Source organism: Hoplias malabaricus, chromosome Y (genome assembly GCF_029633855.1).
Source record: "Hoplias malabaricus isolate fHopMal1 chromosome Y, fHopMal1.hap1, whole genome shotgun sequence".
NCBI lineage: Eukaryota > Metazoa > Chordata > Actinopteri > Characiformes > Erythrinidae > Hoplias > Hoplias malabaricus.
The window spans coordinates 72,685,432-72,706,296 of record NC_089820.1 but is presented as its reverse complement, the minus strand read 5'-3'; the positions used below and the strand labels follow the sequence as shown (position 1 = coordinate 72,706,296).

At 38.4% G+C, this 20,865-nt stretch overlaps 2 protein-coding genes across 5 annotated transcripts; both read right to left on the bottom strand.

The window, feature by feature from the left end:
• Window positions 1-9: 9 nt before the first annotated feature.
• On the bottom strand, window positions 10-13,774 carry LOC136679586 (endophilin-B1-like). Of its 4 annotated transcripts, none has more exons than XM_066658204.1 (10): window positions 13,636-13,774; window positions 13,186-13,251; window positions 12,361-12,502; window positions 10,169-10,297; window positions 9,044-9,177; window positions 8,524-8,616; window positions 5,973-6,062; window positions 5,504-5,604; window positions 4,727-4,955; window positions 10-1,757 (listed from the first exon to the last, which is right to left on the bottom strand). In XM_066658204.1, exons 2-10 carry the CDS (start codon window positions 13,246-13,248, stop codon window positions 1,650-1,652), a joined length of 1,089 nt encoding a protein of 362 aa, XP_066514301.1. In that variant the 5' UTR covers window positions 13,249-13,251; window positions 13,636-13,774; the 3' UTR covers window positions 10-1,649. The 4 variants fall into 4 exon arrangements, with proteins under 4 accessions (XP_066514301.1, XP_066514302.1, XP_066514303.1 ...); XM_066658205.1 differs by having other exon boundaries at window positions 13,646-13,663; XM_066658206.1 differs by lacking the exon at window positions 13,636-13,774 and adding an exon at window positions 7,951-8,037.
• Window positions 13,775-15,011: 1,237 nt separating this feature from the next.
• LOC136679098 (crystallin J1A-like) lies at window positions 15,012-20,658 on the bottom strand. Its single transcript, XM_066657396.1, has 10 exons — window positions 20,166-20,658; window positions 20,015-20,081; window positions 19,317-19,493; window positions 19,081-19,179; window positions 18,752-18,844; window positions 18,080-18,236; window positions 16,837-16,952; window positions 16,514-16,591; window positions 15,702-15,841; window positions 15,012-15,483 (listed from the first exon to the last, which is right to left on the bottom strand). The coding sequence occupies exons 1-10, from the start codon at window positions 20,250-20,252 to the stop codon at window positions 15,385-15,387; spliced, it is 1,113 nt and encodes a 370-aa protein (XP_066513493.1). The 5' UTR covers window positions 20,253-20,658; the 3' UTR covers window positions 15,012-15,384.
• Between the last annotated feature and the right edge of the window lie 207 nt (window positions 20,659-20,865).

Genomic DNA, 20,865 nt, shown 5'->3' with positions numbered 1-20,865 from the left:
AGGTGAACACCTTGACATATATTCAAATCACTCATTTACAAATAAGGGACATATGATTTAGCCATACAAAAAAAAATCCTATATCAGTGAATCATTGGAACATTACATAGCTTTCTATTGATTTTGTGGACACTTATCCCTCACCCCATAAACAAAACCCAACCTTAAAACATATCTCCACTTTAAAATGTAATGATTACACTGCTGGTGGTCCATACTAGGAATATATGACATTCTGGGAACTTTTCTTCCTTGTGGACACACACACACTGGATAATTTCACTGGGAATACATGGCTAAAAGCCTATACACAGAAAGCTGTCTAGTGTAAGATTTAGACTAAGTGGTGCTCTGTGCTTGTGTAATATTGGCTTTGAGGACAGCAGTGTGGTGTATAATTATACCCTTAATTTCTGAAGAAGGGACAAGCAGGTGTCCACATACTTTTTTCCATTCCATTTATTTCCTTAAATTTGTCTCTGAGGAAAATCTCATGTTTCCCTGGAGCAGAGCAATCACTACCAGATCAATAATATCAGTCAATATAACATTTATTAAAGCATTACAGCACATTATGGCAGTCTCAGTTAGTTTAATAGGATTTAGTAATTAAAATCCCTCGTTGGCACATGAGGAAAAAAAAGAAATAAGATTTAACTGTAAATTCACTTACAGTTTCAATGGCTGGAGATGGAGAACTCCAAATATGACCTCTTATTAAAATAAAGTCTTAAATCCTGTCTCTCTCCGAGAGTGCTGTGAGAAAATGATCAAATAAAAGATGAGTTGTTTTTTTTTTTTGTTTTTTTGTTTTTTTTTTACTTTTAAGTGATTATATCTTTAGAGAAAACATTTTTTTGGCAGATAATTTATTTCATTTTATATAATTTACTGAACCAAGACGCAAACTATCTGCCTTTAGAATAAAACACTTTCTCAAAAGATAAAGTCACTTACAACAGGACATCTCAGCCCTGGTCTAAGTGTTGCTCTGATCACCAGGAGACCACAGGTGTAAAGAGTGAATGAATCCAATCAAATTAAAAATACATAAGGAAACAATTGAGTATTCTAACATCCTCACAGTGCTCTCAGCAGGAGAAATGTTAGACACTGACTGGATTTAAAATAGTTAGATTTATTAAGAGGTCATTTTCACAGTGAGGCACATAGATTTTAATAAGGGCAGTGTGTTTTGGTATTGCTTTATAGTTTGCGGTAGATCAAACACAGATTACAACGTTTCAAAAGGGGATGTTTCAAAAACAAATTCTCAGTAAAACAGTAACTGTGTGGTCACATTTTCTTAGCTGAAGTTTCACTTTCCTAAACAGCAGTTACACTGACACCTAGGGGCCTGTGTGTGTCAGGTATTCTGTACTAAATTATGTTTTAAAAATTGTTGCCATTATGTGAGTGACCCTGTGGAGCTAAATCTAGTTTTGTTTTTCATCTCATGTGAGCTGCACTTTAATAAATAATCCCTGTGATGGTCCTGATCTCTTTGTTAAACTGCAGAGAAATTTCTGAGTTTGAAACATCCCCCAGGACCCATGTTCTCATTAAAGTCACATCTGGAGTGTGTGATATATATGCGTGTGTGTATGCGTGTGTGTGTGTGTGTGTGTGTGTTTGAGAGAGAGATATTCTCAGTTAAGAAGCTCCAGGTATGTAATTGGCACTTTTCCTTTCTGATGGCCTCGCTCGCCCATCAACCAATCAGAATCCATCCCCGGGACACTGCTCACTGTGATTACCTGGAAACAGAAAGACATGTTACACTCAAGCAGCATTTCATTTAAACCAATGACATGAAACTTAGGAACAGCTTACTGAGGTGTATTTATACCTTTCAGCTTTGACTGGATTAAAGTGACCCCTTCTGCAGTTGCTCAATAAGTGCATTAGAGTATGTGTGAGCGCTGCCTTTCTAACTCTGGTGTGTACTAAACAAGTGGAGGGTTCTAAACTAACTTTAATGTGGTTTGTTTCAGGTGTGAACACATTATGAATCAAGGACATCAAAACAAACAGGATGTGAAGATAGAGGCTGTGAGAGTAAATGTATGGCGAGAGAACAGCAGACCTTCTTTGGTCTGCACAGCGGAGACATTTCTGGCGCTGCTTTGTCTCCTTGATACATTATGCATTTTACAATCTCTCGCTGTATTTCTGTTTGTTAAAAATACCATCAGCTATCACACACAATCCTATAGGTGGAGCCCTTTTCTGACAACAGCTTCACTGCAAAATAATTCTCCTTATTTACTTATTCTTAAACTATTCTATTTAGACTATAAATGTGTCAGTGTGAGTGCCAAGGAAACCAAGCCTAAAAAGTAACAACGAATCATATTCTTGTTTGGTCCAGACCAAGGGAACCAAACTATTAAGTATAAACACTCCTTTAAAAGAGTCCATGTTTCCTCAAGTGATTTGTCTTCCTGTGATAAGAGTATAAATGGAGGGATTATAAAGGAAAAGGAAGTGTGCTAAATCACAGGTGGTGCTTTTTCAATGCTTGGTTTCAGATTTTATCCTTTTTACAGGATTTCTTGGAGAAGGTCTTTTTCTTCCTATAATAAAACAGTTACACTAACTGAAGCTGTGATTTGATGGCAGGTGGTAAGCAACACGGTGACAGAGCAAAAAGCCACAAAATAGAACTGAGATTTTCTGTCTGTCTATGATGGTGGGGAAACGCAGTTCTAAGCACTGTGGAATGGTGAGTTTGAGGAGAAAAACGACTGTTTGTGTATGGCTGAACTTTAACATTTTAACTGGTCTGAATTATCACACACTGTTTGAATTATCACAGAAACTCATTTGTAACTCGAGTTGTTTAGTTTTGTAGCACTTTCAGTAATGCAGTTAGCCGTCTCCTGAGTTGAGACATTTCCAACTTAAGGGATTCAAAACAGTAAAAATAAGTCAATATTACGCACATATGGAGCAGGAATAGAGTAACATCCTCAACTTGGTTTGTGCTTTTCAACATTTGGAGTTCTCTCCACCGTCTTAAAACAAAACTTCAGATGCCATGAGAGCGAGAGAAAGCCTAGCATATCGCACCAAGACTCTTTGTTTATTTAATCACAAACACATTAGACCATTTTCCAGTGTAAATCCGATAGGAGAGCAGCAAATGGCGAGGAAACGTCCTTAGGATTACTCCTTTAAGTAGCAAAGATATGAAAAAACGAAATGACCAGTTCTCTTTCAAGCATTCGTTTTGGTATTTCATAATGGGGTATGCCTCTCTGCATAGTCCTCAGAATCTGCTATTATCATTACGCCAGGGCCCCATTGGCTGGCAACCTTGACATGGGTGTTGGGGAGGAGCCTGCTCTCCTCCCTATTTAACAACCCACCACAAACCTCTTCTCACTTCAGAGAGCTCATCTTTAAGGCAGGGATCTGCTGTCGCAAGAAATTTTATGGGGCGTCTGGCTCTTTGGGCTTGGCCTGTGAAAGGTCCAATTTAACAACTACAGGCTTGCCTGATAATACAATAAAAAGCATTCAGAGTGCCAGGGCCTCTTCTACTCTAACCCTCTGTGAGTATAAATGGAGGGATTTTAAGGGATGGTGTGTTAAATCACAGGTGGTACTTTTTCAATGCTTAGTTCCAGATTTTATACTTTTTACAGGATTTCTTGGAGAAGGGAAAAGCCTTCTCCACTCTTAAGGTATATTTGGCCACCATATCATCTGTTCATGTGGTATCTGATGGCACGACAGTGGGTCAGCACCCACTGGTATGTCACTGTATGAGGGGTGCCCGTAGGCTTCGTCCAGTGTCTAAGCCACTTGGCCCGTCATGGGATTTTTCATTAGATTTGGAAATTTATAGAAACTTATATTGGATGTCGCTGCGCCTATTTTGGCTCATACAGTACTCAAGTGTATACAAGTGTAGGCTTGTCTAAGAGGCGGCATCCTCCATTGAGAGAGTAGCCTGCTGAAGGACTAAATACAGAACAGGGTTGGCTTTTGAAATTAGCATGTCTGGCAATTCGGGAGTTGGAATATAACAGTGAGATACCAAAACTTGAGATGCTTGAGAACTTTAGATTACTAATGTAACCCCAGTTCTCAACAGAACACCCTCCTTGCTTGAAGCCAGGAAGAGGTGTGCTCATTTTGAATAACCGAGTGACATGGGGGTGGTTGTTAAATAGGGAGGAGAGGAAAACCCATGTCAAGGCTACCAGCCAAGAGGGGCTGGCGTAGTAATATAGGAGCTTCTGAGGACAACGTAGGGAGGCGTATCCCACAGTGAGATACCTGACTCTTGCTATCAGAGAACAGGGGTTACATTAGTAACCTAAAGGTCTGACTGTTTGTCCTCTGACAGAGATGCTCTGTCCCCCACCTTAAGATTTTAGTTTCTACCTACGTTTCATTAATGTTCTCAGCAGCGTGGCGCACAAATAATGGCTGTGTATCTCACAACTACTGCTTCATCCTCTCCTGTCCTGCAGGAGGCGTCGGTGCACATGTATAGAGGCAGTTAAAAGAGAAATGAAGATTGAAAGCATTAAACTACCCCAAGTGACATTACAGGTGGCTGATCACAATTTGTTGCAGCTGATGTGACAGTAGGTATGTGTTAATTGTGGTCTCTGGCCTTCAGCAGTTCATTGTAATCTATAAACATGGGCTAAACACATGGAAAACTAATAGAGAAACTCATTAAATGTTACTATTATAGAATGTCCCTCACCTCATCTGCGAGCAGAGAGAGTTCTGAGCTGCTGGCTGCATCGTAGTCATACAGAACCCGAGCTCGTCGAGGACCCGTCGACCCGCGGAGCTCATTCAGACTCGGAGACGCCTGCCCCTGAGTCAGTGCAGGGGTCATCGCCGGGGTCAGAGTGGGTGGAGCTATGGAGATACTTGCAGAGGAACTCGCTGCGGGAGCATTATTATTGGAGCAAAATATGGACGGCAAGCTGAAGGACACAAAATGAATCAGTTTTAAATCAGGAGAGCAGACTAGATTCCTAGGGGCCTACATCAGCTCAACACATTTTGAGGAGACCAACAAGTACTAATTTAATTTACTGTCTCTGAAGCATTTCAACTGTTTGGCTGATTTAATGTTTTGCTAAATTTAGATGCTGTTTATAAATGAGAATAGAATAGATGTGGAAATGTGGAAATTCATCTTCAATCACTCATGGCATAAAAACACAAATAACATAACATCCACACCCATATACAAAAAGTAGAAGGGGTGGGGGGCGTTCTCAAGAGAATCTCAACAGCATTTGGTAAAAATGATTTCCTAATTTTTCTACTAGCTCTTGGCATACTATACTGTCTGCCTGATGGCAGCTGTTCAAATTGTGAGTTCATTGGATGTTGTAAATGCATTATGATCTTAAAGGCTTTTGAGTACAATCCCTATATAGATCCTTCATAGATCATAGATGAGAGAGCGAGCGAGAGCGAGAAAACAACTATGCTATCAGTTTCTCTGCAAGATTCTGAGACTCACCTGCCGAGCTGTTTCTGCAGATTGACCATGTACTGATAACACTGAGCATAATATGATGCCTGAGCATCAACAAAGTCATTCAGACAGCGCAGGTGATGAGCCTAAACACAAAAAATACATAATAATTGTTTTTATAAAACAAACTAAAACTTAGTCTCTGGCAGTATCTGAAAATCAGGAAGGTAAACGGTGAACAATTAAGAAGGACAAGCTTTGAAGATACGTGAACTCCTTTAAAAACTTCACATTAACACATTACAAACTTTGAAACCTTACAATAATAAATACTTAAACTTGCATGCCTCTCCTCAGTGTAACATTACACTACCTGTCTCATCTCTTTCATAGGCACTTTTCTGATAAACCATGATAAAGTAAACATATGTCAGAGGAAATATAATGAGGTGTAATTTTTAAGGGATGTGATCCACGACTGAAACCCCTGTTGTAAAGAGAGGGAGTGTATTACGTGAGTGCTGCTGATTCCCTCCAGTAAGAGCCTGGTGATCTCAGCCTGGCGATCAAACTCACTCTGCGCTATCCTCAACTCCATCTCTGCCTGAGAAAAACATACAGCATATGGGACATAATTAATTACACTTGCACAACACCCTTGTGTTACTAATGCTGCTTTATATTTCACTCTCATTTAATTTATGTCACTCATATTCCACTTATGTCGCTCATTCCTGATGGACATAAGACTGGAATAAGAGTAACCAAAGTTCAATCTTTCCCACTCTTAGGACACTCACATTCCACAGGTATGTCAATCTTATGTCACTCTTACCTGGTGAACCTCCTCAGCCCAAATCTGGTCGGCATTTAGAAACAACGACAGATAAATGATCAGATTTTGATTTTAAAAACACAGAAACACAATCTCTTTTATTCTCTCATCAGAAGAGAGTCAATAATCCACGGCTTATCCACAGTAAGAGGAGGAGACAAGCACACACAACAAAACAAACCAAAGTTTGGGGTCACAAATGACCATCTCCTCTGGTCAGTGTGAAGTAAATTCCGTTACTAAAGCCTAATCACATGAATACAAGAGTCGTGGAAATATCAGTGTTTGGGGAAAAAAAGCCCAAGGCCACTACCATTTAACCCTTGGTTGAGATGTCATTTGTGAATGGGGCTATAGGTGTCCCCACACTTATTATTTCTAGATTTGGAAACAAAATGGCATACCTGAACGTTTGCTTAAAAGGGCTCAGACTGTCAGCCAGACACAGCAATATCACAGGGAAACAGAAGACACTCACCGTGTGTCTTCTGCTTTCTCTTTTCTCTCCCTCTGTCTCTCTTCTGCTTTCTCTTTTCTCTCCCTCTGTCTCTCTTCTGCTTTCTGCTTTATCTACCGTCTACAAATTCTGACACTTCTGCCTTCTCTTTGGTCTCACATTTTATCTCTCTGGTATATATTAATTTTTATTTATTATAGAACTTTATATTAAATATGTTTTCATGGGGTATTTCAATTTTTACAAGATGAAGTTATTACATGACAATATCCTTTATAAAATTCTACTAATAAAAACAGATTAATACCGAACATCTACAGATATGTCACGACACAGAAATCTGCGTTCTCTCCAAGCCCTTTAAACACAATCTCCCTTCAGGAAATCACCTTAAACCCAGTCTGTATCTCTAATAAATCATTTTCAGAGCATTGTCTGAGTGTTAGATTAATCGCCTCTACAAGGTTTTAGTTGCATTAAAACTCCCCTTCCAGTGTAACCTAGTGTGCATTCTTGTAAACGTGTGTGTGCTCGTGTTTCATTCGTAGGCTCTCAAACCTGTGTTTGTTTTATAAAAACAGAAAATCCCAGAGGTCTGAATCTGGACGGGACTAAAATGACCCGAGTGCTGAGATTGGTGAAGAACAGCCGGTAATTCAACCTGTGGTTTTCTTGATGAGGGAGGAGGACGGAGGACAAACAGGTCAAATATTAAACTCACTTCAGGAACCCCTGGACATTATACCTCCTCCACACAGTGTCTATGCAACTTTTGAGGCATTAAAGTCTTTCTTTTTAACTGGGAAAAATAAATAATTTCTAATTATGTGACTTTAATTAACAGGTATTAGGTTTTTGGGGTTTAACTGAAGCTGGAGGGGGATTTAAAATTATTTAAACCAGTGAACATGCCTTATTCCACTGCCAGATGATTTTTTTTTTTTTGCTTAAAACTAAGTAAAATTATGTACCAATGAATAAGATCTTTAAGCAAACATTCTTTTGCAGTGAATAAATTACTCAGAATAAAGACAAACTTATATTAGACCAAGAGTTATGCTTTTCATAGTGGTCCTTTTGTTTTTTGGACAGGGAGAGTATTCCTATTCTGAGCAAATAATAATAATAATAATTATAATTATAATAATAATGTGCTCAGGGCGAGAGAAGGCTGGAGTTTTAAACACATTAAAGACAAACCTTCAGCCACTTCACATGCAAGAAGCTGAAAAAGTAAGAAAAGTGAGCCACATACTCCTCTCCCAGCAGAGGACTGGAGTTTAGCTCCTGAAGGACAGAGCGCAGCAACAGGAGAGAAAAGCAGACAATAAGCAGCAAAAAAAAACCAAAAAAACAAACCTATGCTGAACATCACTGTGGGAACAAATCTCCATCTCTGTTAGCCCAATCAGCCTAGAGAACTGTGTGGTGGACTCGCTTTATGGAGCAGGAACTCGATTGATAGACGGAGACCTGGAACACCTTTTATGGGCATCCAGCTCAGACCTGGAACACCTTATGTGGACATGACACCCACTACAGAATTACCACACCTGAATCTTCAGAAGTTAATACTATATTAAATCTAACCATATTCTTCTGCAATGTATTTCGATTAACTTACAGATTTGCAGAGTATGTTTAAGATATTTACTGCTGTGGTGACTGTATCTGAGCTACCTGCTCTGCTTGCTACACAGTCAGATGATACTGGCCTGTGTTTAACTGCTGTGGAAACCAGGTATTTGAAATATCTGAAGTATAAGTACTTACAGCTGATCGAGCATCGGCTACTCTGGCCTTCTTCAGCCTGGTCTTAGCTGCGTCCAGGTCCAGACGCTTAATCTGCAGTAGCTTTCGCTCTTTCTGCAAAATATTTGTATTTTAATGCAACACAAGATATAAATATTATAAATAACTTAATATAATTTAGCATTTTAATAAAAGCACCGGCTTTTTATTGTCTTTTGTGTAACTTCAGAGCTAAAAGCTTCTTCAATAATAAGCTTCTTCATAAATAAATTTAATAACCATACATCCACAGAAAAATAGGAGTACAAATGTTTGTGGGAAAAGCGTATTCTCCCACAAGTGATCAATAACAAATAAAACTTAATCCATACTACTTAACCCTGGATCTAAAGTTTATATTTCAGAACTTCCTCTGAGAGAATGTGCCTTTATCTTCTGCTTTGTTTTCTTTGGCTCAGTGCTTTTTATATCCCTCACTTCTGCAAGTTTATTGTGGGTAATAAAACAGAGCAGCGCTCCAACACTTCCTCCACAGACGTACAGAGATGGTTCTGTAATCTCCTTCAATGAAGTTCCTGAAAGGAGTGAGGAAGTTGATGGCGGAGCTGTGGATGAACTCTTTCTCAGCGCTGCCCAGCTGCTTCTCTGTCTCTCCACATTTAATCAGAGCACTACCTACAAGTCAAAAGAGGGAAGTCGATAAATATTACCAAGGCTAAAAGCTTCTGATTCCGTTTTATTTGTTTAGCTCTGCCCACACAAACATTTCAGCAGCTGGACTGGGAGTGGACTGTGTCAGAACAGAACATAATCATTGTTAGGCACACTAGTGTGCTGCTTTGTGTTTTAGAAAACACCACACATCCAATGATAAACCAATGATAACCTGTTCTACTCTATATCTGGCCTCATAAAACTCCTCAAATTAATCACAAACCTTAGAATTTACCTGCTGTCAGATATAGACATTCATTCATTGTCTGTAGCCACGTATCCAGTACAGGGTTGCGGTGGGTCCGGAGCCTACCCGGAAACACTGGGTAAAAGGTGAGAACACACCCTGGAGGGGGCGCCATTCCTCACATTCGCATACACTCACACATTCACTCACACCTATGGACACTTTTAAGTAGCCAACACCCTCCTCAGATATGTTTTTGGACTGTAGGAGGAAACCTAAGCACCCGAAGAAAACCCACATGGACATGGGGTAACACATCCACCTCCTCACAGACAGTCACCCGGAGTAGGACTTGAACCCACAACTACAGGTTCCTAGAGTTGTGTGACAGCGACAATACCTGCCACCCCAGAAATAGACAGTCAATATTAAATGTAGGAACAAAATATTATAATGTTTATATAATCCACACAATCACTCTGACCGAGTGTAAAAACACAATAGGAGAATTAGGGGGTGACAGAGCATTTTTCAATGTTCAACTGATGCACACGCTTTTTCTGGTAGGCTGTTGATAAACTTAAGCTACAGAAATATACATTATATGTCTATTATTAAGAATAACATTTGTTATCATTCTGTTTCTATTTTTTGTTTGTTTGTTTCAAAGGTTTAATGAATAAGACAATAAATTAATAAAATCAAATAAACAATCAACATTTATTTCATATTGTGGTCTGTTAAACATGGCTGTCCTTGTCTCACCATATGCTGTTCCAGGACCAAACTCGTGTCCGGCATCAATCAGACTCTCCCCCAGCAGCTCGTGATTATTTGCTCGCGTGGGGACTTTTCTGTCAAGCTTTTCATAAAGAAACTCCTCCATCCGGACATCTGCCAAATCACACAAATTCAATTACAGTCACATGAGGCAGCAGGCAGCCTTTTACTCATTAGACACAACAGCTAGAGCACAGCGAGAATGCAGATCAGGAATGATAAACAAGACTTCAACCTCAAGCTTTGATCAGTATCACAGTGTGGAGATAGTACCCTGATCATGTTCAGACAAATTAGAAAGATCTGCATAAAAGAGCTTAGTGTTTTAGCGGAGTAAACACAACCAGAGACACACTGTTAAAACAGAGCAAATCTGTATATGACCTTAAGATGCAATGGTCTTTTTAAATGTGTAGAAACCCATAGATTTTAACAAACATGATTCAGATGTATGAAATTAAGAGTTATTGTACTCTTAATTAACAGCCATAGTAATAACATACAGGTGCATCTAAATAAATTAGAATATCATTAAAAAGTTTTTTTATTTTAGTAATTCAATTCAAAAAGTTAAACTCGTATAGATTCATTGCAAACAAAGTGATCCATTTCAAGTGTTTATTTCTTTTACTGTTAATGATTACAGCCAATGAAAACCCAAAAGTCATTATCTCAGAAAATGTAAAAATTAAAAATACGATTTTTAATACAGGAATGCTGGTCAACTGAAAATATGTACCATATATGCACTCAATACTTGGTCAGGGCTCCTTTTGCATGAATTACTGCATCAATGCGGTGTGGCAGCAATCAGTCTGTGGCACTGCTGAGGTGTTATGAAAGCCAAGGTTGCTTTGATAGAGACCTTCATCTCGTCTGCATTTTTGGGTCTGGTGTCTCTCATCTTCCTCTTGACATTACCCCATAGATTCTTTATAAGGATTAGGTCTATCAAATAGGCGAGTTTGCTGGCCAATCAAGCAGTGATACTGTGGATTTTAAACCAAGTATTGGAACTTCTGGCAGTGTGGACAGGTGCCAAGTCCTGCTGGAAAATCCCCATCTCCATACAGCTTGCAGAGAAAAGCATGAAGTGCTCTAAAATATCCTGGTAGATGGCTGCGCTGACTGTGGACTTGATATAACACAGTTGACCAACACCAGTAGATGACAGATCCCCAAACCATATATCACTGAGTGTAGAAACACACTAGACCTCAAGTACCTTGGATTGTGTGCCTCTCCACTCTTCCTCCAGACTCTGGGACCTTGATTTCCAAATTGAATGCAAAATTTACTTTCATCTGAAAACAAGACTTTGGACACTGAGTAACAGTCCAGTCCTTTTTCTCCTTGGCCCAGGTAAGATGCTTCTGGCACTGTCTCTGCCCATGTCCTGGATACATCTGTGTGCCGTGGCTCTTGAAGCAGAGAGTTCAACAGCAGTCCTTTTTGAATGGCCTTTTCTTGACCATCCTTTCAAGGCTGTCATTATCCCTGTTCCTTAAGCACCTTTTTCTGCCAAACATTTTCCTTCCACTCAACTTTTAATTGAAATGCTTGGATAAAGCATGAGGATGACAATGTCAGAGGTCTTCCCCATGAATGGGTATCCTACTGAACCAGACAAAGGGACCATTTTAAAGGCTTAGGAAACCTTTGCAGGTTTTCTGTGACTTTTGGGTTTTCATTGGCAGTAGCCATAATCATCAACATTAAAATAAATAAACGCTTGAAATTGATCACTCTGTTTGTAAAGTATCTATGTATATATGAGTAATGTATCTATGAGTTTCACTTTTTGAATTAATTAATTTATTTCAATATTAATTAATTAATAATTACTGAAATAAATCAATATTTTGATGATATTCTAATTTATTGAGATGCACCTGTATTAAAACTGTTAAGAAATTAATTTTGGACCAATCAGAGCCAGCCAACAGAGACCTCACTTACAGTTTCTGATTGGGAATATAATCAGATTTAGCTGCTCACACACCTGCTGTAATACTCACCTTCTTCAATAGGACAGAAACATCATCTGAACCAGTCTGTTCAGTCAATTCTACCAAAGCTCTGCTCATCAATATTTACTGCCCTGTTACCCCCATTATTTTTTATTATTAGGCTGCATTATACAGCCACAGCATGTTTAAATCTGATGATGCTCTTACTGGGATTTGGCTGCAGCAACACCTCTGTCTGTCTCATGATTTTCTCTGTCCAGTGTTTAGTGGTGTCGGCTCGGCCGAGCAGGTTCTCCAGGTGAGCATCAAGCTCGGTTCTCTCGGCCTGGCCGAGCTTCTCCTCAGTGAACTGGACAAATAAAAGGACATTCTCAAATAATAAAAAATGATTTTATTTGTTGCCTTTTATCTGTTTGGTTTTTTTTACTATTTGTTAAACTTTTTTATGGCAGACTTATATTTATTATTTTTCAGGATTCATTTCTATGGTAATGTAAATGGGTCTCTCTTTAAATAAATGTGGACTAAAATATACTAACTTACAACATAAATCTGAGACAAAAGATAAATTCTAATTGTCCGTTCCACCTTAAAGTGCGCAGTACTAGCAGATACAGTTTAAGATGGAACGTAGAATTCTAAAAATAAACACTCAAAATAAAACGTGTATCTGACGTCTTCATTATTTAAACATTGCCTGGTGAAGATTAAAAAGATATTGCACGTATTAATATCAATAAGAACCTAAATCTGAGAGCTGTCACTTCTGTCAGTTTTTAAGTGTCTTGTTTGAATTCTCTTTTCCACCTTAAATGTCGTTGCACTTAGGTTAAATCTGCCGTCTGATTTAAGGTGGAACGGAGAATAAGAAACTTGTTTTGCGAGTTAGTCCTCTTATTCATTGACACTTTAACAAATTTTAACAGTAGATGGTCAAAACCAGCTTAAGCCACATCTCGCAAAGTAAATATTTCTGTAAAAGTTGGGTTAAAAATAGCAAGAAATAGGCTGTAAATCTCCTCGAGTTCCTACCTGTACAGCTCGGCTGAATAAAGTCCCAGCGTCCGCCGCCAACCGCCTCACACTGAACTCCATTCACTACAGCAAGGAAACACACTGCGATAAATAAAGGTATTGACTTTAAAATACAATAAGTTATGTATTTATTTGTGTTTATATCGAAGCTTGTGCTGAACCCCGGACTGTTTTTCTTAGAGCACAGCACTGAAGCGCCCTTAAAATCACGTGATCATATGACGTATGAATGTAAGCCCTATAAGGAAATTGATTTGCATATGAGTTTAGCTCGATGGGGGAATGAGATAAGCAATACTAGGGAGTATTTTTACCATAAATTACAGATTCAAAATCATTGTGATGCGCCAACTGTGCTGTACTTGGGAGAAGAGACTGCCGTTGCTAGGGCTAAGAATGTCAGAAACTGCACTATATAACTTTGGAGGAGGAAAGTAAATAACGCACTAATAATTACAAACAGGGCGGCATGGTGGTGCAGCAGGTACTGTCGCTGCAGGGTCCTGGGGATGTTGATTTGAGTCCCGCTCCGGGTGACTGTCTGTGAGCAGTTTGGTGTGTTCTCCCAGTGTCTGCGTAGGTTTCCTCCCACAGTAAAAAATAAATAAATAAAAATAAATAAATAATAATCATAAAAAAACAACAACTATGGAGTCAAAAAAGGGTCAAAAAGATTTTGAGTTTGTAAAACAATACTCACCAATATAACGGACTTTGTAGCAACTACATACACGTAAAACTAAAATCTACAAATGTATTGGAATGCACCAATTTAAAACAATAATAATAATTTAAATTCACAAATGTGAAAAAAAAAAGATTTGCATTTGTAAATCAAATGTCGTGAATGTGTGAATCAGTACCTCTTAAACCGCTTAAAATGTGCAAGAGCAAACGTTTTTAAGGTTCCAAATGTGATAGTGGGAGTTTTTGAATGAGGTGGAAAAAATCCACACATTCGCTTGCTGCATGTGCGAATCTCTTTTTGCAGACGAGGATTTAAGACTCTGTTTTGACGGCCAATTGATAGACCAATAGGAAAGCTTTAGCTGGACCAATCAGATCGCGAGGTTTGTTTAACCAGTCGAAACATTGATTTGTTACTGTCAACCATAGCGCTTTTCAACCAAATGAACTCCGGTTCTAGAACCGGTTCCGTTCCTGATTCTTGGAACTTTGGTTCTTTCCACTGAACCACCGCTTATCTACGAACAGCGGAGAAACGTAACCAAGAGCCGCGGTTCTGACCAACGTGCGTGGCATTGCGCCTAACTGCACCAGAAACACATAAAAACAGGGAGTTTTTACAAATCTTTTTTACACATTTAAAAATTATTTCTATACATTACAAATATTTTTTCACATTTTTAAATTTAAATTATTATTGTTGTATTGGAATGCACAAATTTAAAACATTTGGGGATTTTAATTTTAAGTGTATGTAGTTGCTCAAACGCATTTACAAAATCCGTTACATTTTACAAAATCAAAATCTTTTTGACCCTTTTTTGAAAAAAAAAAACCCACACACATTGGTAGGTGGATTGGCTACTCGAAATGAAGTGAATACTCAAATGTGTATGTGTTAGTATGTGTAAGTATGTGTTGCCTTGCGAGGGACTGGCACCCACCCCCAGGGTGTGTTCCTGCCTTGCACCAAGTGATTCCGGGTAGGTTTCAGACCCACCGCGACAATGAATGAATAAATGATTAAACATTAGCACAGGTAAATAAAAAATACAGTTCATCTACATGTTGATATGCGTTTTCACTAGATGAAAAAAGATCATTGTAGAAATAATGAACAACAAAGTATAGCCACTGCTTGTCGTTTATTTATTACATTATAATTACACCACCCTTAATCAAATGCAAATAACAATAATAATTTCTTGGGTATATCCCCAACACCACAATAATTACATCTTTCAATACCTCACTCACATAATTCCAGCACTACTTATATTAAGATATTAAAGATATGAGTTGCACAAATCAAGCTAATTCATAAATAAATGATAAATTGGGTTTTATTTGCCCACACTGAATATGTTTTAGCAAAGGCTGCTGCGACTGAACACAACCAAAAGAATCCAGTCCAAACTTTACACAGATTTCAGTCTGAACTTTCATTAACGGTCCGTGTTCACCCGAAGAAGACCGGAATGAAGATGTTAACAAAGTAAAATTGATTTATTATTTATTAGCTCCTATAGCTTTAATGGCGAGCTCCAGAAGAACCTCGTATCGTGAAGTTCTTTTCCTCCACGACTCAGGGATTCCCTCGATTCCAACCTGAGCAAAGATATATCACAGTAAAACACAATAATCCCCAGTAAACTGTGAATAAAAGATTCAGAAACTAATTAGCAGCTATAAATCATCTCTCTAAAAAAGGTGCTGAAATTTTAGGACTTAATTCTGGTGCATTCTGGGAAAAAAATATTTGGGTGTGTACTCAGTTTTCATATAGCAGAATCAACAGTTAGTGTTCTCCTCCAAGCATGGTTTACCTGTGCTCCGATGCAGGCTCCAATGAAAGAACTTCTGCTGCAGCTGCATCCTCCAACACTCATTGTTTCTCTCACTGCCTCCTTTAATCCTGTTGCTTTCAGAACGCCATGCAGCGCTGCCTTAAAAGCCCCAGGCAAACCTGCAAACATCAGAACACAAACACAAGTTAGCAAGATAATTTTGTAAGGAATCCTACCAGGTGGAACACTCCCTGAATGAAAATAAGAAACACATTTCTAGAGAACACACACAAATACAAATCACTGTGCATTTATTACATTTAAAAATACAGAAAGTGTCCTGTGAAAAATCTTTGGCAAAAAAGGAGGTGAATGCAGTGTCGGTAGTGGAGAAATAGCATCCCTGAACCTCTACCAAAAAAAAAAATTTAGGTCTGTGTCAGACCTAAATTTAGCCTCGCCCACTAAATATCCATCAGAAGAAAACTCTCAACTCATCTTATCATCTTTTCTATTTAATCCATTTCAGGGTCACGGTGTGAACACTAAACTAAACTTTATTTTTAAAATCTTTTAAAAGAAAAAAAAAAAGTCTGTGCAGTTCTCTCTGAGACATTCAGAGCTCATTCACCACCACACAGAGAGACATTGATCAGGAGGGATGTAGGGATATAAGTGAAAGTGTCTTTAAAAAAATTGCTGCTATTACAATGTGAAATTTACAGTGTGACATAAACGCAATCCTTCAGGCCGTCTTCTAGTGGAAACTATTAACAATGCTTAAAGATATTTTCCATGGGAAGAGTATTTTCTTGTCTGAGATTTATCTGTGTGTGGAGATGTAAACAAACCTCAGGCGTTTGTAAACACAGCAGGAATCAGCTCCTTTTGGGACTTCATTAAATTCTCCTTTACTTCATGAATGTGTCCTAAATACAAAGAAGTTTTTAGATTTAGTCAAATTCATGAGAATGTGAAGATAGTTTGAGTTAAGAGCTGTTCCACAAGGGAGCGCTCATTCGTAATTTGCATCAGTAACACTTTGTGTCCTAGTGAATTATCAATAAATCTTCTGTAACAACTTCAACCTGATGAGGGTCAAGAGGGTCCAGATCAGATCTGTTTTATACCAGAGCTGTTTTTTTATGTTAATTCATGTTGTTGTGGACATTACCTGCCACAGCTCTGTCCAGTTCCTGTGGGTTTTTTCTGTTTGGATCGTTGAGTTGCTTCAGAACAGCGTTCAGGGCGTTTGGATCAGAGCCGTTCAGGATAAAGTTCTCCAGGAACCTTTTGGAACAGAATCAAACTCAAAGTCAGAATCCTACTAAAGTGATGCGAAGAGGATATATACACAGCTGTTTATACACATTGAGGATACAAACAAGCAAGGAATTGCATAAAGCACTGAGGACTAAATACAAAAACATTATGTTTTTTGCAGTAAGGCTATTAATAATATAAGCTTTTTGCTGTTTTAGGTCATTTTAATCATGTGTAATTGTCACTGTTGAGAAAATGAAAGAGAAATATTTAATTGAATAAAAAAAAAAAAAACCCAAAATATCTGATTCCTTGATTTAATATCAATTTATCAATTTATTATAAAGACACCTAGAGGCCTGAAGGTATCAGAGAATCTCTACTAAATCTATTTTAAACATGAAGGGACCCCTTGTACAGGTTCATCTCAATAAATCAGAATATCATCAAAAAGTTAATTTATTCAATTGAATTCAAAAAGTGAAACTCATGTAGATGCATTACAGAGTGATCTATTTGAAGCGTTTTTTTATGTTGAATATTTTGGCTTACAACCAGTGAAAACCCAAAAGACATTATCTCAGAAAATTAGAATATGAGACCAATTTAAAAAATGATTTTTTAAAACAGAAATGTTGGCCTACTGAAAAGTATGTACTGTATATGCACTCAATACTTGGTCGGGGCTCCTTTTGCATGAATTGCTTCATCAGTGAGGCATTGGCATGGAGGCGATCAGCCTGTGGCACTTCTGAGGTGTTATTTTCTGAGAAAATGTCTTTGGGTTCTCATTGGCTGTAAAGTATAATCATCAAAACTAAAGACATAAATGCTTAAAATTGTTCACTCTGTTCATAATGCATCTATATAATGTACGAGTTTCACTTTTTGAATCGACTTTTCAAAAAATTAACTTTTTGATGATATTCTAATTTATTGAGATGCACCTGTATGTAGCATAAACTGGTTTATTCATACTTACATCAAACATACATTTCATTTCGCCCTTTAAAAATAATAGCTAATAAAATAATCACTTTTATAAATGTTATTTTCTACTGCTGGGTGCTGCAATTGACTGATGGCCCTTTTAAAGTAAAACTGCTGTTATACCCCTCCATCCCAGCTGTTTGCATTAAACTGGAAATCTTTACCTGGCTGCAGCGAGGGTCACTGCCACACACTGGTCATTATTCTGAGTGACGCGAACAGCGTCCTCAACTTTCTCCAGCATCTCCGGCTTTCCAGCGTAAAAGGCTACAACTGGAGCAAGTTTGGCCACTCCATCCATCTGGTTATCATTCTCACACCCTGCACACACACAAAAATCAGTCAGAAGTTTCTTAAATGCAGAGTATCAATCAGGAGCGTGTTGCTTTTTACAGTACGTAGTAAGAGTCACAACTCTGTAAAGGCTTTATACAAGACATTGTAACATTGCTGTGAGGATTTGAGGCATTCAGCCTCATAATCATCAGTGAGGATCAGGTGCTGGTGAATAGTTCTAGATCACACACACCACTCTAACTCATCCCAAAATGTACTGGATGGTGCTCCATCTCTCCAGAGAACACAGTTCCATTCTTAGGGGTCGGGGTGGGGTTATACACCTCTCTGGCTGACACTTGGCAGGTGACTTTAGTTTCAGCTGCTTCTTATTCTTTGTCCTCAAAACTATATTATAAAGGATGTGAGTTTGACTGCAGTGTTAATTACGTACCGATGGTCTCCCACTCCTTTACGAAATATACAGCCCAGTGCTGGGGGGATTTAAACCCCTCTGGTATACTCTTGGCGTTGAGCATGGTGATATTAAAAGTCCGTACCTGTTTCTGTTTTGCCCGAATCCATGTTTTTGATGAAGCTCTTTAAGCTGGACTGTCTCCAGGGGCCGTCGATAGGAAGCTGAGGCCTTGGAGCTTTGAAAAGGACTTTAAAAGTTAAAATCAGATCATTTTGAACTCAAAATAAAGTAGGTTTTAAATTAGAGGACATTGTTTAATGTCTGTGTGTATTATAATCTTATGCACATTAACAATTAGAAAAAATGTCATTATCAGTGTCATTTTGGAGATACTAACATTATCCCAACTCCACATTTCTCTGGATTGCTTTGATTGCGAGATGTGAGTTTGTGTCTAGATTTTTGATTTACCTGTTTTATCTCTGTATGGGTCATTCAGAGATGAGTCATACTCTGATCCAGGGCCAAAAAACTCATATGTTCTCTTCTTTAAATCCTCCACATCCAAACCTTCAAGAAGAAAAAAATCAGCATTAAAATCCCACTAAACAAACCTCTGATCAATTTGATCCCAGTGCAGATTGATTAAGTGCTTCTGATAAAGAGATTTTCTAGACTTCACTGTGATAAACATTTGAGGACCTGACCTCCGCACTGAGCCAGAGACTGGAGAAGGACAAAGGCCTGGTCCCCGTAACAGCTCTGCTGACCCGTATTTCTTCTGTAAAATGGGTTCACAGACTCAGGTCTGAACTCTGGATCTGGATTCTCATCCAGATACTGTTCCAATTTCTTTGGATCATAAATCCAGTGCATCGGCTGAGCTGCGGAAAACAGGCAGAATCATACATTTATTCAAATTATTCCTTTTATGGTTTTACATTACACACCATTACAATCCTCCTTTTTTCTACACTCACTGTCCACTCACTCAGCTCCATTGTCCACTCCGGTCACTTTGTAGTTCTATGATTACAAACCGTAGTCCATCATTTGCTCTACATATTTTGTTAGCCCCCTTTCCCCTGGTCAGGAACCCCCCCAGAGATGCAATGATTAGGGTGGTGGATCAGATACAGCAGTCCTGCTGGAGGTTTTAAGCCCCTCAGTGTCACTGCTGGACTGAGAATATTCTACCAACCAAAAATATCTAGCTGACAGTGTTTTGTGTCCACTGATGAAGGACTAGAGGATCATCAACACAAACTGTGCAGCGACAAATGAGCTAGTCTCTGACTTTACATCTACAAGGTGGACCAATGAGGTAGGAGTGTCTAATAGAGTGGACAGTGTTTATAATGACATGTTTATAGAAAAATAACAAAATAAAAAGCGAGTTACAAACCTGCAGCATCTGCCACTGCTGAGCCAACTATAGCTCCTATTGCACGGTCTGAGACAGTTAGAGCCATCTATAAAAACAAACAAAAAAAAGTTATACATTTTATTTTGAATTGTATACTAAATATTCATTAAGGAACGAGATTGGGTCTTACCATGAGCTCTGTGCGGATAGGAGAAACCCAGATTCGTCTTAAATTCAAACTCAAACACACTATATGTCCATAAGTATTTGGACACATTTTTAATATGGGATTATATGATTAAAGTTTCCTGTTTATTAAAATGATTGTTCATTAAAAAAACGTATCTGTAACAATTTAGCGACCTTCAGCTATTGTAAAGATCTCCCACTGCAGAAAGAAACAAAACCTCCGTAGAAGACAACAGACCGCCAGAACGGCACTCTGGAACAGCTACACAAGTCTACAAATTGCCATGCCTAGTGCAGAGTCAGACAGTGAAGTATAAAAATCTAGTAGCTCAGTCCTATAAAATTAGGACGAGTTGAAGTAATAATTTTGATTCCGAACTAATCATTCAACACCAGCACCTGACCTCCTCACAGCATAAGCACAATAAAGACCAAATAAGCCGTACAAACATTAAGTATAGACTTACAAATAATCACAATTAACTTTCAAAATATTTAATGGAATAAAACCTGTAAAAAATTACCTCAGCTCCTGTTTCCACAGCGCGGCGCTCACATTTCACTGATATGAAGAGATAAACTTTGTTATTGAAGGAGAACTGCAGATTTGATTGGACAAAAGGACACTCTGTAAGCAAATGACGTCAACGCGCATGCGTACCTCACACGCTCATCTCCAAATAATAATTACAAACAACCTC